The sequence below is a fragment of the Ceratosolen solmsi genome, unplaced genomic scaffold (genome assembly GCF_000503995.2).
Source record: "Ceratosolen solmsi marchali unplaced genomic scaffold, CerSol_1.0 scaffold14, whole genome shotgun sequence".
Classification (NCBI taxonomy): Eukaryota; Metazoa; Arthropoda; class Insecta; order Hymenoptera; family Agaonidae; genus Ceratosolen; species Ceratosolen solmsi.
The window spans coordinates 4,703,693-4,719,660 of record NW_011948420.1 but is presented as its reverse complement, the minus strand read 5'-3'; the positions used below and the strand labels follow the sequence as shown (position 1 = coordinate 4,719,660).

Sequence of the window (15,968 nt, the reverse complement as noted above, 5' to 3'; positions counted from 1 at the left end):
ATTTTGCTATTCTTCCAATGAGAATGTACATAAGAAAACTTAAAACTGAAAAATTACCTCATGAGTAATAAAAATAAAATATTATTATTAAGTTTTTTTTTTTTACAGATTTAAATATAATAAAAAACATTAAAAATTATTTTTAAATAATCATTGTCGAAACTAAATTGATTGAAATTAATTATTGGAAAACGTTCTGTGTTACGTTTTGTTACACCAATATTATATTATTAAATAATGGATTTTACAATCAAGTAACATTATTATTGGAATACTTTTATGATTATTTTTAATTCTTCACGTTGTTTCCTATAAAATCTACGTAGTTTTATAATCTAACATGTGTTATTTAAAAGATTTGAAAAGAATTCTTGATGTACAGATAAATTTAAATAGGAAATTGATGAGACTCGTTAATAATACAGACGATATATCAATTAGCTGACTATTATTATAATAATATGGAAAATATAAAATATATTTGACAACATTTAGAAAGATTTATATTATTAATAATTTAAACAAAACGAACATTTAAACTATTTACTAGACTAATTAAACGCTAGCAATCAAACATGTGTTAAATTTGTTTCAAAATTATGAAGCTGTATTTAATCTAATACAATTAATCTATTAATTATACTAAAATATGAATGCTAGTGATTAAGTGAAAGTATACCGTGTTAGATGAAAAGTTATAGGAAACTCGATAAATTGTACATAACTGTATAAATTGGTTGTCGCGATAATTTCATCTTATCCATAATGTATAAATTTTATTACGAATGTTATACATTAAAATTTAATTAAAAATTCTTATTATACAAATTGATATTAATTATTATATTTGTTTTTATAATAAATTGATAGGTTTTAATGTGAATTTATGTAAATTTTAAATAATATTAAAGTAATTTAAAAATTATATAAAGATTTAATAGACAAGTTGAAAAAATTTAATAATATATTTTTTAATTCTAAAATGTTAAGTAAAAATTAAAAATAAATATAATGAATTTCATTACATTTGAAAATAATGTATTTGAAAGCAAATTAAATTAATAACAAATATATATGTCTAAAATAGCCCCACTTAACTTGTAATATAAAAATTTTATTTAAATTGCATTAAGTATTAATGAATTGAGTAGCCGTTTTGGTATTTTTTAATTGAAATGAAAAATAATTTATTTACATGAGATATATTATGTTAAATTAATATTTTGTATTAATAAAGATAAAAGCACTGCAAGACCAAAAATTATTTGTATTAAATTGTTAATGTAAATCTATTAAATTTCAGTGTAATATAATAATAAAAGATTTCATAAAAAGATTAAATTGATAATACAATTTATTATGATTGCTTTTATCATAGAATCAGTTGCTTTGGATTTATGAATTTATTTAAAAATTTAAATAAAAAATCGATAAAAATTTCATAATTTTTATGACTATCACGAAAAAATAAGTTGAAGAATGTTATCATGGTGTCAATCGTTTAAAATTACGGAATATTTTTAAATAAAAAAAAGTATTACTTCATAATAATATATACCTATAATTTTAAATTTTATTTATAATTTAACTGCATTTAAGGCGTAATAAAATAAAAATGACAATAATTAATTTAGAATAGTAGTAGAACGAAGAAAATATGTTAGATATATCATTTGTAACAGTTATCTAGAAAATACATGATTTTCAATTAGAAAGATTATTATGTATATCAATTTTGTATCTTTTGCAAGTAAGTTTGCGTTAAGTGAAAAGCTTAAACTTATTAAACGCTTAGAGGATAATGTTATTATAATTTTCTTTTTTTTTTTCAACTATATGAAACATTCTCCAATAATTTTTCCCGATATAAGTTCAGGATATATAAAGTAATACTAACGAAACAAAGAATGAAGGATAAACGAAAGAAAAATAAAATAAAATAAAACTTTGTTAAGAATAAACTTTAGGCTACATAAAGTAAGATATCTCACCAGTATCGACGATGACGTCAATTAGATCCATGCTCTTGGCGAAGGCGTCCCTCAGATTGATATGATGGAAAGACACGATGCTGCCCTCGCGTTTCGCCCTTTCGAGAGCCTCGCGCCTCTTCAAAGCCTTTTCCCGCCTCATCTGATTCTTGTAGAACTCGGCAAAATTATTGACGATAATGGGAATGGGTAACGCGATTACCAGGACACCACATATACAACACACACTACCGATGACCTTGCCCAACGCCGTGGTGGGGTAAATGTCGCCGTAGCCAACGGTGGTCATGGTAATGCCTGCCCACCAGAACGTCTCCGGAATGCTTATGAATTTGGTCCCGGGCTCCTCCTTTTCCGCGAAGTAAGCCAGACTCGAGAATATCAATACACCCATTGCCAAAAAGAGCATCAGCAAGCCCAACTCTTTATACGAGTTTCTTAGGGTGAAGCCCAAACTTTGGAGACCCGTTGAGTGCCTCGCCAATTTCAAGATCCTTAGGATCCTCATAATACGAAATATCTGTACGACTCTCCTTACGTCCTGGAATTGATCGGTGGCATTTTTGTTCGTTTCAACAAGGAAAAGCGATACAAAATATGGCATTATAGCTAGTAAGTCGATGACGTTCAGTCCACCCTTGAAGAATTTCCATTTGTCGGGTGAGGCACTGAAGCGCAGTACATACTCAAGCGTAAACCAAGTGATGCAGACAGCCTCGACCATCGCCAACTGAGGATTATCTTGGATGTTACCTTCCTTGTCATATACTTGCATGCTAGGGATGGTGTTGAGGGTCAGCGCTATCGTCGACAGCACGATAAACAAGATTGATATCACAGCTATCACCTGCAATTTTACAAGCGGGCCATGCGTAAGACATCGTAGCGTCTAGTGCCTCCGCTATTGCGCTTCCGGATTTTTTTTTTTTTTTTTTTTTTTGCGATGTTATACTGAAGTATATTACGATGATACGACATTACGTTTCTTTTAATCCGAAACCCTCGTAAACAACAAGCGTATTCTTACATGCACGCACTCACATAAATAAACACACACGCACACATGCACACTAGACTAGCGAATTCTTTAGTGACAACGATCCCCGACCTTCGTGTTTCGAGGCTGTTTGCATGGGCTGAGTTGCCCTTAACGTGACGGCAAGCTTGCAACTTCACCAACACTTCTGACGTTTATAAATGTGCACTTAATCAAGATCCTTCGCCTTCATTCTCTTTTGTTCATGGCTTATACCACGAGACAATTACCCAGATCTATATCATCCATATGTTAATTTGGATTTTCACGCTTCTTGTGCAATGTTTTGCTATTCACACAAGAAAGAAATAACAGAAGGCCATAACAGAAGTAGCTACTGTTAGTGCCACTTTGCTATTCGTCCATTAGCCTAGTTTGGCTTATGGCATTATGTACACATAGAGAACATTTTTCTCGTGGATAATTGTTTTCTTTTTTTTTTTTTTTTTTTTTTTTTTTTTTTTTTTTTGTATTTTGTTTTTGAAGCAATAGGTGATGACTGCTGCATAACTGCGGTTGCAAGTGAGCATACAAAGAGCAGAGCTTCGCTGCACAACAGCAAAATCAATTATAAGAAATCGAAAATATTGTATATATTTGATTACGAAATAATGGAGCATAGCAAGTGATTGCGAGAATACAGTATAGCAATTCAGTACAGCAAGAATTGTAATTACGATAGATAATAGCAAGTTTACAGAGAGAAAGTAGATGTTAGTCTTTTTACATATTACAATTGATTTTGTTTTGAAAATAGTATTTCTTTATTATCAAAAGTAAGATCAATGTTCTACATTAGTAAACATTAAAATATATTACATGTGAAAGAAAAGTTTTGTGAAAGAAATTTTTTTAACTATTTTAAAAATTAGCAACTTAATTTCTCCATTTAAAGGAGAATTTATTTAAAAGAGATTTTTATGACATTTTTTTATATTACTTAAAAATTAAAAATTATTTGCATTTTGTAATTAATATAAAAAGTAAACATGTAAGAGAAATACGGGATATATTTCGTTATTTTTTCTCAATGTAATCTTTTGGAAAAATCCCTTAACCTTACTCGAATATAATAGGAGACTATAATTATATTGATAAGCGACATCGAAATATAGTGAAGCAATACAAAATAAGCACAAAAAATATTACAAAGTACAGCTACGTATTTAAAACTCAGCTCGAATGATGAATCCTTATCTACCTGATCTTCTCCTGCATTCCTTTATTATTAATGACCCATTCTATCGTTATCATAGCACTTATTACATAATTTTGTATAATTAAGCAACATTATTTAATAACGTCGTTGAATTAGAGATAAGGAAAATCTTAATTTCTAATTTGATAAACATCAACTTAAACAAAGACATTTATTGTGAGCCAATTTGAAAATTAATGTTATGTGAGTACCGACGCATACATAATGCAAAATATGTTTCATCAATTTTTCAGATCCTAGTGAGATAAATCGTAATGATTAAAATAACATTAGTGCATCAGATAAATTCAGTGAAACCTGCCTTTCGCATGTATTGCATTTCAAGAAAGACAAATCCATTAGTTTCATTTGAATTCAGACAAAAAAAAAAAAAAAAAAAAAAAACTATTCGAGTAAAAATTGCAAATACTCTTCTTTATTCTTTTCGAACTATATTTCTGTCACCGAATGCGCACAATTTATTCTTGTTTTTCATATACTTGAAATTCAAGATCTAATCCAAAGTCAAAAATATACAATAGTGAACCAGTAAATTGTGTATATCTTATAAGATCGGTTATTAACCACTGATTATGCTATCCATGTTCATTTACGTTGATGTAGTTTTAGCGTTGCTCTTAGTTGTAGTGGTTCAGCTTATATTTAGCCCTTCTATTACTGTTTATAATTACTAAGGAATATGATGCTCATTATTCATTGTTTTCTTTGTTAAAATTATTCCAGCTTTTGTCTTCATTTTTTCATCTTTTTATTGCTTCTTATTTACATAAAATCATACGGTTAATCTTTGCTGATCATATGTTCTGCATAATAATAGAAATATTCTACATTTCCAGCTTCTCTGTATATTGGCTAAAGTTTCACACTGACTGCATAAAAAATGTCAAATCTTTATATCAATTTGAAGCTCAACGTAAGTTGCAAAAGAAATAACAATATGATGAATGAATATATTCAAATAATACCAATAATTGCTTAGTAAATATTTGCAAGCACTATAACAGTTTAAACCAAATTATTAACTACATTTCTTATATTTTTTAATAATTATTTGTACTTTACCAAGTAAAAATTAATTAAAATATTGAAAAAACTATAGTACTAAATAGAATAATATACATAAATAAATCATTTTTAATTGGCCATTTGAATACAACGAAAAAATGTAATATCATTCAAACTCCAGGAATTTTATCATTTCCAGTTGGAATCGATAGTTTTCTAAAAATATACTTGATTGATATTTGTTCATCTAATGCCTTGACCTTTCCCCCATTTTTAACCCTCTGTTTCAGCAATAAAATATAAAACAAATAGTTATATATATATATTTTTAAGAAGTATATTTATATATCGACTGGTCTGTTTTGTATTTATTTTTATTAATCTATAAGAGACTAAATCAATGGAATTATTGAAATTACTAATTCAATTTTTAAATTAAAAGATAAGACATATTTATGTTTCTTGGAAATAAAGCTGATTAAAACGCTTTATAATTTAAAGTATCTTAGGAAAGATAAATTTATTAGAGTTCTATTTTTGCATCTTCTATTCTAAAAAAATATCTAACATATTATAATACTCCCAATAGTTGAACAACAAATTCTCTAGTAATACATCTCCGCTTAAGAAAACAAGAACGTTCATCGATGCGACGAGAGAATAATAATATGCCTACAATCAACATACATATGCCCAAATGCTTTCTTAAGGTAATAATTATATACTGCGAAGCGATATAGAAAACAAAAACAAGAATTCATATTCTGATCATTTTATGTCGCTTGGTTCTTCGAACGATCCACATTTTTACTTGAGACCACCTTTCATACTCATCGACCCTTTCAACACAAGCACAACAATACTAATCCTCCTCAAAACCCCGTTTCTGCTGTCGCGTGTTGCGCGTGTGTCTGTGCCTACTGCCCTATGTAATAAAAACCTTATGAGTGAAGGTAATGTGATACATCCCTTTTGGAAAACCCCAGTTGAGTTGTGAATTATGCGCCACGTACCGTCGCTCCAACGCGAACGTGACTAATTAATCTACTTGCCCTTGGGACAGACAAAAAAAAGAGTACAAAAAAAAAAAAAAACGATAAAAGAGAAAATCGTATGCCGCGAGAAATCATCAAAACTCACACGTTAGCGCAAAGCTCATAACTGATTACACATCGATAAAATCAACTTTATTTTATTTGCTGCATATGCACATGTACCGGTGTAGATGCGCAAGTACCTTATGGAGGTATTCGCGGGTAACACGCCTAACTATACATTGACCGACATAGTCTCTGAACTAAACTAAGCAACGTGCCTCTATGTTACTAATATAGGAGTAATCGATAAACTTGTTTCAATGCATAATATGTGTGAGTTGTACCTCGTACATATTCTTTTATTTCCAGCCGTCACCATCCCTCCTACATTGTTCCATTAACTTTATTTATGTTTTATAATTTAAAAGTAGATATTTTATCTAATTAGGCGAGCTTACTTTTATTTTTTTCAAGTTTATCGTTTTCTTACAAAAATTGTACCGAAAAAAGATAATACTTTCAAATTATATTTGATCACGACAAACTTTAGGAAAATAATATAGTACTGTATCCATGAAGATATGTATGCTTGTCGATAATTTCCTAAATTTATTAAAATATTTTGTATTTTCAATTTTTTTTTTTTTTTTTTTTTTTTATATAATAAATTTGAAATAATACATTATTAATAATGTTAATTATTAATATTACAAATTTGGTATAATTCCTCAATTGGCATTAAATCTTGCTCAAACTTCAAATTTTAAAATATATTTTTATAATGTAATAAATTTGATACTGAATTTGTAATGATCAAATTCATTTTATTCAAACACATATTTAAGAGACTATTCGAGATTAAAGCCAGTTCAAGACCGCCGATTGTCGGCATCGCCGGCCCTTTCGGATCTCAGATTTTTGTAAACACTAGCATGAGAATTTTTCGTCTACTTGTTATGTTTTGGTTTCAAGTGGCCCGTAATGTTTATATGGTCTTCGGGTAATAACATCTTCCGGAAGTTTTCTATCGGTATTTCGCCCTACTTTTTTTTTCTCCAAATTCTCGAAAATTCTAGATTTTTCTTTCTGCGCCTCATGTAATATTCCAGTGCAGCAACGACGATACCTTGTTGCCAGCTAAGTGAGCCGCCGCGTGGATATATAATGCAAGCATGCGGCGTGCCTCTCTCTCTCACTGTTGCTAATCATCTCTTGCCGAACCATCCTCGCTCAACTGCGCTTACAGCTAACATCTTGCCGTGACCTGACCACAGTGACCGACCATAGTGAACCGATTCAATCATCTACCAGTAGAAGCCATGGCACCGGGTCTCGATCTGCCCTCACCAGGACCGCCATGGAACGGTCGGTATTTTCAACAGAGCCGCCACGGAACGATCAAGCCTTCGGTTTTCGTGCGCGTATTCAAAAGGCTCATACGCTCATTTGTAATATCACTTCGCGCTCACTCAAGTGTAACTGCCGCTCAGTGTTTTAGCATACTGTGAAGACGACGCGTGGGCATATTTTCGGTAGCATAGTTAAGAATACACGCGCACATAAGAATAAGAAATCGGCAGATTAGATAGTGATTACAGTGAAGCCAATGGAATAGTAATCAAAGGGAATATTAATTAAACAGCAATCAACAGACTTTGTCAGCACCTTACAAGGTACATCTTTTTATATTAATAAATAAACTAGTCACACCTCGCGCAAGAATAAATCGGGCAATTTCACATTCTCTCGGTCGAACCAACGTTTCGAACCCGTACAGGCCCACAAGAGTCGATCGGGCAAACTTACGCTCTCTCCAACTACCACTTCGAAACCGTTCAGGCCCCCAAGAAACCGACAGCTGATAGAGCACGATCTCTCGAATTAACCCTTCGTCATCGCGCATTCCCTTAAAGAGTCGACACAATTGACGCAGCACGTCAAGTTCATTGTCAAGGCCAGATAACAGTATATCGACTAATCGACTACAAATGCATTTTATTAAGTCCTTCAAGAGCACGAAGGCTTATCATTAATTACTCTTGTGTGTGACTAGTTTTTCTACTGCCTCCATAAATAATTAAAGACACAATTGATTACTCACTAAATTCCAGTAAACATCTTACACCATATCAAGTATAGTTATTCATACATCAAGCAGACTTTATTCAAACACCATCATCTCATGCTGCCTCACAAGCATGATTGACTGACGACATCAGCTGATATTTACAACATCAGCATTACTTCAACTTCAAGATACTTAGTCATATCCATAGAATCTACGATAATCAAGAGTACACACCTTCATTATTACAATAGAATAATCCTTTCTCAACAACATTGCAATATTACTATTATAATTATATATTAATATTACTATTATAACCAAAAGGGATCTCACCAACCTCATGCCACGTTGGATCAACATAAGGAACACCTCACATGGAGAACTACATGGAGCCTCTGATGCATTAAAATTGACAAAGTCGGCAGTCATGTACGTATCAGTGCACGAATAAAATAAAATAATGACTATATTAATGTGTTCCAAGACAAAGGAGACACCCATCATGCCAAGGAGAAGCCCAAGACCAGAAATTGCTGCAGTGTTAATCCTACGAGGTTCATATAGCACGACCTTGCCACATTGAAAATCGACGTCAAGGCAATCCATTGCTGGAATGATTTAGAGTAATCCTCACATGGATAAAGTCCCATCCATCAAGGTGAAAGGAATACGTGAAAACAGGGTTAGCCAGCCATTAAGACAAATCATCAAGAGCACACTGGAGATGTGTCCCTGGGACATCAGATCCAGCATATAGTGTACGAAATATACGTGCAATATAAATTTAAGAACATCCATTGTGGTGGACAGGGCCACCACGGATCAAAATCGCCAGAATCATGACCATGGCAACTTACATGAGATAAACAATTTCGATAAAAAACATGATCCACTACATCATTGTTGGTCATGGAAACTGTATCAAAATTTTCACTGAGACAAACATATAGATATTCGTCGCTGGAAAATTAATAAGAATTGTCATTGTTTTAAATTTTATCAGCCGTAAAAAAAAAAAAAAAAAAAAAAAACATGAGCTGCCGCCTACACTCCATAACAAAGGAAGTTTTAAGGAGAAAGGATGCCAATGCCGATTGCCGGCATCGCCGGCCCTTTCAAATCTCAGATTTTTGTAAACACTTGCACGAGAATTTTTCGTCTACTTGTTCTGTTTTGGTTTCAAGTGGCCCGTAATGTTTATATGGTCTTCGGGTAATAACATCTTCCAGAAGTTTTCTATCGGTATTTCGCCCTACTTTTTTTTTCGTTGTCTGAGGATTGAGAGCCAGAGGATGCGCAGTATTGACTGCCGCAGAAACCCTCGATGATTTTGCCTGATTAATGGTGCTCCGAGGAGTAATCTACCTGCTGGGTTAGTATAGCAATACCAAAGATCTACATTGAATGGTGGGTCTAATTCAGCAAAAGTCGCCTGTATCATTTCGGTAGCGACCCGGAAGTTATCAGGGTGTAAGCGAGCTAAAGCAGTCATATCAAATTGTATTTTTCGAGGTTCAGAATTTTTTATTGTGCCCGATATAGCAGGATTTACTACCATCTTTTTTACTAATTTTGGTTTTATTCTTGGCTTTCGATGTAATCTCTTTTGAGCCGGGGGTTGATAGTGTAGGAGTGCTTTGATACTTCGATGGAAGACAATCATATTCGACTCCGTAAACTTGTATTACGTCTTCGTCACAAGCAGTTGGACAAGGGCATTTGATAGCACATGCGCTTGTTGACTTATTGTAGAAGGACCCGATTTGGGATCTGTTTTCGACAGATTTGCCTCCTCCTCCATTTCCTTCGCTTCTTCCGTATATGAAGATAATTTTACCATTTCTTTTGTATTGACCTGGGCCAAAATATCAAGACTAACTGCTAACTGACTTTGAAGGTCAGAATCAAAATCGGAAGCCATTATACAGTAAATTGAGGAGACTAAAATAGCTAATATAAAGAAAGATACAAACATAGACATAAAATTTAGTACAGGAACATCAAATATTGGTATTATAATTATTAACAAATAATAAACATTGCTTTACTAAAATACATAATATATTTTCAGCCCTTTCACTTATTATTTCCTTTAAAGTCATCCTGACGAGAGACTAATGTACTGAACTATTGAATTGGCAGTTCGAGCCATAAACTAAGCCTTTAAAATCGAACAGAGACCTTTCAAATTTTGTTTTTCAAAATTTAAAATTGATCAATTGATTTAATATGCATCATTATTACGTTACTTTATGTATAATTCTATTTCATGTTTATATTGAAGAAAAACGAATCTTCATTCGTATTTAACATTTTTATAGGAATAAAATATTCATTCAGAAATTAAGATTACGATTTAAAATTTTCGCATCTAAAAATAAGTTAAATAAGATTTCTTAATATAATATTGAATAACAAAAAATCTTTACAATTTTTTCGTGTAAAAGAAATGTTGGATTTTAACGGTTAAACCAACTGCGAAAACAATATTCAAAATTTCTCTAAAAACCAATTCATTTAAAAAAGTAAAATTTATATATTTGAAATTTAGTGAATAATAATTTAAAATTAAGAATAGCTTCTTTTCTTTCTTCTTTTTTATTAAAGCATCTCTTTTAGTGATGAGCAAATGCTGATCACATCTGGGTTAAATTTATTCAACTAGAAAAGTACAATAAAGCAGAGTTTCCATTTGACGATATTTCGTTCAATTATGTTCGCATATTTCACCGAATGTTCAACGACTTTTTATAACGAACAACTACGATATGCAATAAATATAATCATCAAAAAAAGAGGGAAAGCGAGGAAAAAATAAAAAATAAAATATATTTTCAGTTCTCTATACTAGCCTGTGTACTAGTAGTGTACATAACAAAATGTCCAATATTTTTCTAACTGCATATTTAGTACTTTTTAATTTAATAAACCTGTCGTTTATGAAAAGTTAAATATACATTAAAATATTTATGTTGACGTATCATTCAATATACTTACTTATAACTTAATAATATATATAGCTTAATATAATTTAATATACTTATAAGACAGAATTTGTATTTTTTAAATTTACTAATTATATGTATATAACTTTTCTTTTAATAATTTTAATGTATAAGACAATGAAAATGTTTAAAAATCTTATTTTGTTTGGATAAGAATGAAGAATTTATTTCGAAAGTTTGTTATAATAATGTTTTAGATAAATAGTAGATTAAAATGTACATATACTCAATTAATTTTTATCTGCATTAATTGTTAAAAAGTAATATAATTTCCAACAACTAAATGTGATCTTTCTTAATTGATTATTTTAAATCACTTTTAAACTAATTTACACAATTAAACTGCAACTTACGATTGATTTACAAACCCAAATTGTATTATGGTTGCTTTCAATTTTCAATAAAATGTCATATAATATGCATATATAATATTTAAAGAATGCATATTTAGCTGTATTTGTCATCGAGCAAACTAGATCTGGAGAAATTTATCGGTACGTGTCGCATATATAAAAATGTTAGCCCCCCCCCCCCATTGAAGTAAAGACATCAAAATGTGCAGGGTCGAGACTAACCCTTAATTGGCATAATTATTAAATATTTAATTGTATACACAGACGCACACGCATGATACGTTAGAGTTTTTTCGTAATAGATGCAGAACGGTGTTGAGAGGCCGGATATTAGTTTAAAATTAAAGAGTAATGCCTGGTAGTCACGTTTAAACCCTTTCCCATTACCATCGAATCGAATTGTGATCACAATTACGCATCAAAGCGTTATGATATACGATATTGTTTTCCAATTCATATACACACACATACGTTTACATGCATACACACGCGTGCGATCGCGCGCACGCGCCCACACATATACACGCACACACAAATATATACACACACACATATGTATATATATATTTATATGTAGTACACACAGTTGGAAAGTACTCTATTTTATAAGATCAAGTACGATATCATTTTGATTTAAAATAATTATACTGCTAATAATAATTATATATGAAATTAAATATAAATATATTATTTAAATATATTTCTGTTGTAAATCTCTACTGAATTATAATTAGTTTTCGATCAAGTATTATATATTTTATTTGGAAGCACGTATGCACTGTTAATATATCTGTCAATAGTTTTTGTCCATAAGATAATTTGCTTATCTATAACAAATGATCTACTTACAAATTTAATTCTTGTGATATATGCGTGTAATGTTGTTCCTATTTTGTATATATAAATTATTTTAAAATGTTTTCAATTGTATGCATTAAAAAATTCTATAATATACATAGCTGAACATTTGAAATTATAAAAACAATATTTTACTATGTATCATAAATGTTCTGTAAAACTTTGAAAAGACAATGAAAATTAAGAAACTATTTTTTGTAAAAATAATTAAGCAATCATTAATCATTTTTTATTCCTTTTCCAACTGTGTATCATACAGCACAAACATAATCAGAATAATATATAAATATACAAAGTCATAAATATATACAAAGGAAACATTCGTGTAGAAAACACCACCTAGAAATAAAGCAAACATATAGTACGTTACAATATAGCAAAGGAAAAAAAGGATAAGGATATTTGATAAATAATAATACATAGGAATTAAAAGATATAAAGAGAGTAGGTAATAGGATCAGGGAAAAATATTTTAGCGACAATTGTTTAAATAGTAATACGATGCATGATGTTGTTTTACAAACCGCAATAGGACGGTTCAAAAGTTCATCTTGATATACTGATAAAACTCAATGAGAAATTTACACTAAATTATATATTGATTGACGTACATCCCGAGTTTGTTTCACTTTCAGTTCTATTCAGTTTGATTCAAGGAAATTATATTATACTAGTATACGAAGCCAACATCGCCTACTTTACGTAAAGGTCGCTCACTTTATGACATATTCAATTGTTGCATTAGTATTAACTATTTCTATATTATGTTTATGAGTTGGAACTCGTGGGAAATTTATTTTGATAAGATGAAAGTGAAATTCTTTACGTTGTTTTTATTCGAGCAGCCTTTCCAGAATTTTCGAAAACAATTTTATTTTAAAACTAATTTCTATGCTCGTTCATAAGCGTTTTAAACGTAGCTTAACTAAATTTACAGACTTATTATTAAAATAAAATATTTTAACAATGAATTAAAACTTTATATTATGTTTTCATGAAAACGAAGTATATATAATTAGGTCAATAAAATTGTGAAAATTGATAGTAGAAAATGAAGATCTATTATATTGAGCTTCTAAGTCAAAAAAATATTATTCGATTTTAATTTTTGCACTTGTGATAAGAATGCTTTTTTCTATTTATTTTTAGTATTGTTTAAAGCCACTTTATCGTTATTCTCATAAAAATCAAATGTTAAATTAATACACAATATTTTAGTTTACTTAAATCCTTACATAATTTAAAATGCATTTATATTATACTATATATACTACTATACATATTATATGTACTACCACTACCACTACCTTTACTACTACTACCACTACTACTACTACTACTACTACTACTACTACTACTACTACTACTACTACATACTACTATATATATTATATTAGTAATTTCACTTAAATTTATCTTTTTGAAATTTAAGATATTTTTTAAATATAAAATTAAAAATTTTTTTACGTATACTATATGAAAGTAAAAATGTAAGAAATCTTAAATATTTTATTTGTTATTAATATTATACAATAAAATTGATTGTTTCACATTGGCTTTGAGTGATACAATTTCTTCTTGCATCCACGAGTTTCTATCTTTTACGTAAAACTATGCATTCTCAGTCTTAAATAAATACAGTTTTTAAATGATTTAATTATAAACTATACAGCAGCTATTTCACCGTGTAAAGTCTTAATTATGTATTATAATGTTATGTATGTTATAATAAAATCGACAACATTATATTCCTAAAGCCAATTACATTTTACAATATGCTCACGTCGTAATTCGTTAAGCAATCGATTTCTTGTCCTTATGCTACAATACGATCATGGCAATTTTATTTCTCTATTATTTTTTTAATTGATGAATAATTTTAAAATAAATTAAATGAAAAATATTCGCAATATTTAAATAGAAAAAAGCGTTGAGGCAAGAGGTAAAAAGCAAAAAAGCTTTACGATCTCCCATAGAATGAAACATGTTTGGGCTTTACATAGATATGTGAATAAAATAACAAAAACTGGCTTTGAGTTAGGAATAAAGATAATACATTAAATTTTTTTTTATTTAAAAATTGTGAATTCTGAATTTATTTATTTCAATTCATCGTCTTATTAATGTTATCGAAAATCTACGATTATATATAAAATTTGCAATATAATATATATAATAATTATTATCTTATTATCGTTTCATACTAAACATGATTCAAATATTTAAAGATTTTCAAGGAGAAATATGAAAATATTAATTATATTATGTAGCAAACATTATGTTTTCAAAAAATTGTTATATCGAATTGCTAATGATCAGAAAAAAATTATAAATCAAATTGAGTGTTGGAAATAAAAATTTTTAATTTAATACCTTTTTATTATTATTATCTGTTGTATGAAATAAAAATCTTGCCAATATTGCTTTCCAGTATTTATAGTTGCATATATATTATGATTGTATAAAATAATACGTCAAACTGTATGCTTATATTTATAAAAGGACAATTTTTACTCATTTCATCTAATTATTATAAAAATTTTCTTTAATTCAGATGTATTCGCATAATTTTACTGTACTTGTTTCGCATTATAATAATATTTTGGATACTAAGAAAAAATATATATTTAATTAGACTTCTCCTACAAGCGAATAGGCGAGAAAAACAGGTGCAAAACAATAAAAATTATTTTATAATACTAATTGAATTTTGAGTTTCGTGATTTGAAAGCCAAATATATCAGCGTTTGATTTCATTTCCAGCTTTGGGCTTCCTTCACATTGAAAAGAAAATAAGTATGAAATATCTATTGTTATTTATATATTCGTAAATCAAATGTCGACGAATTTTACTGTTTTTTGAATAATTAACTATATGATTAAATGATAATTACGTATTTGTAAGCGATAAAAAGAAATCATACTCACAAAATTAATGCAAATTGCTCCTTGTATAAATTGGTAAATGTTTTAGATTGATAAAATGAAATTATATATTAAAACTTTTAAAAATGTTTCATCAGATTTTCATTAAATGTTAAAGGTAAACATCTTGATTGCTTATGCTATGAAGGGCATCTGGGGTATGTATGAGGCTTAAAATAATGAAATTGTGTCGTAAAGGCAAATACAACAAATGTCCTTGCTTGACATTTGAATTTTGGAAAAGGGCATGTGTTTATCAAGTGTTTTGTTCTAATGTATAAAAACTGAATCCATATTTTTCTTATATGTCGCGTCTTTTCGTGCTTTTAACCTACAATGTTTTCGCTATTTGCACCGTCAAAACAAAGCAGCAACATTTTTTTTTAGTTCTGACGTATTAGTAATATCTTACATTTCAGATGTTAACGGTAAAGCAGACATTTTTAGTTTACGATAAATATATCGGAAATA

At 29.5% G+C, this 15,968-nt stretch overlaps 1 protein-coding gene across 1 annotated transcript in view; it reads right to left on the bottom strand.

Annotated features, from left to right (window-relative positions):
• Positions 1 to 15,968, bottom strand: part of Shab (Shaker cognate b) — a 40,700-nt gene that overhangs the window by 1,544 nt on the left and 23,188 nt on the right. Inside the window, exon 3 of the mRNA XM_011498268.1 lies at positions 1,992 to 2,838. Within this exon, the coding sequence (XP_011496570.1) occupies positions 1,992 to 2,838 (847 nt within the window). The remainder of the gene's footprint in view (positions 1 to 1,991; positions 2,839 to 15,968) is intronic.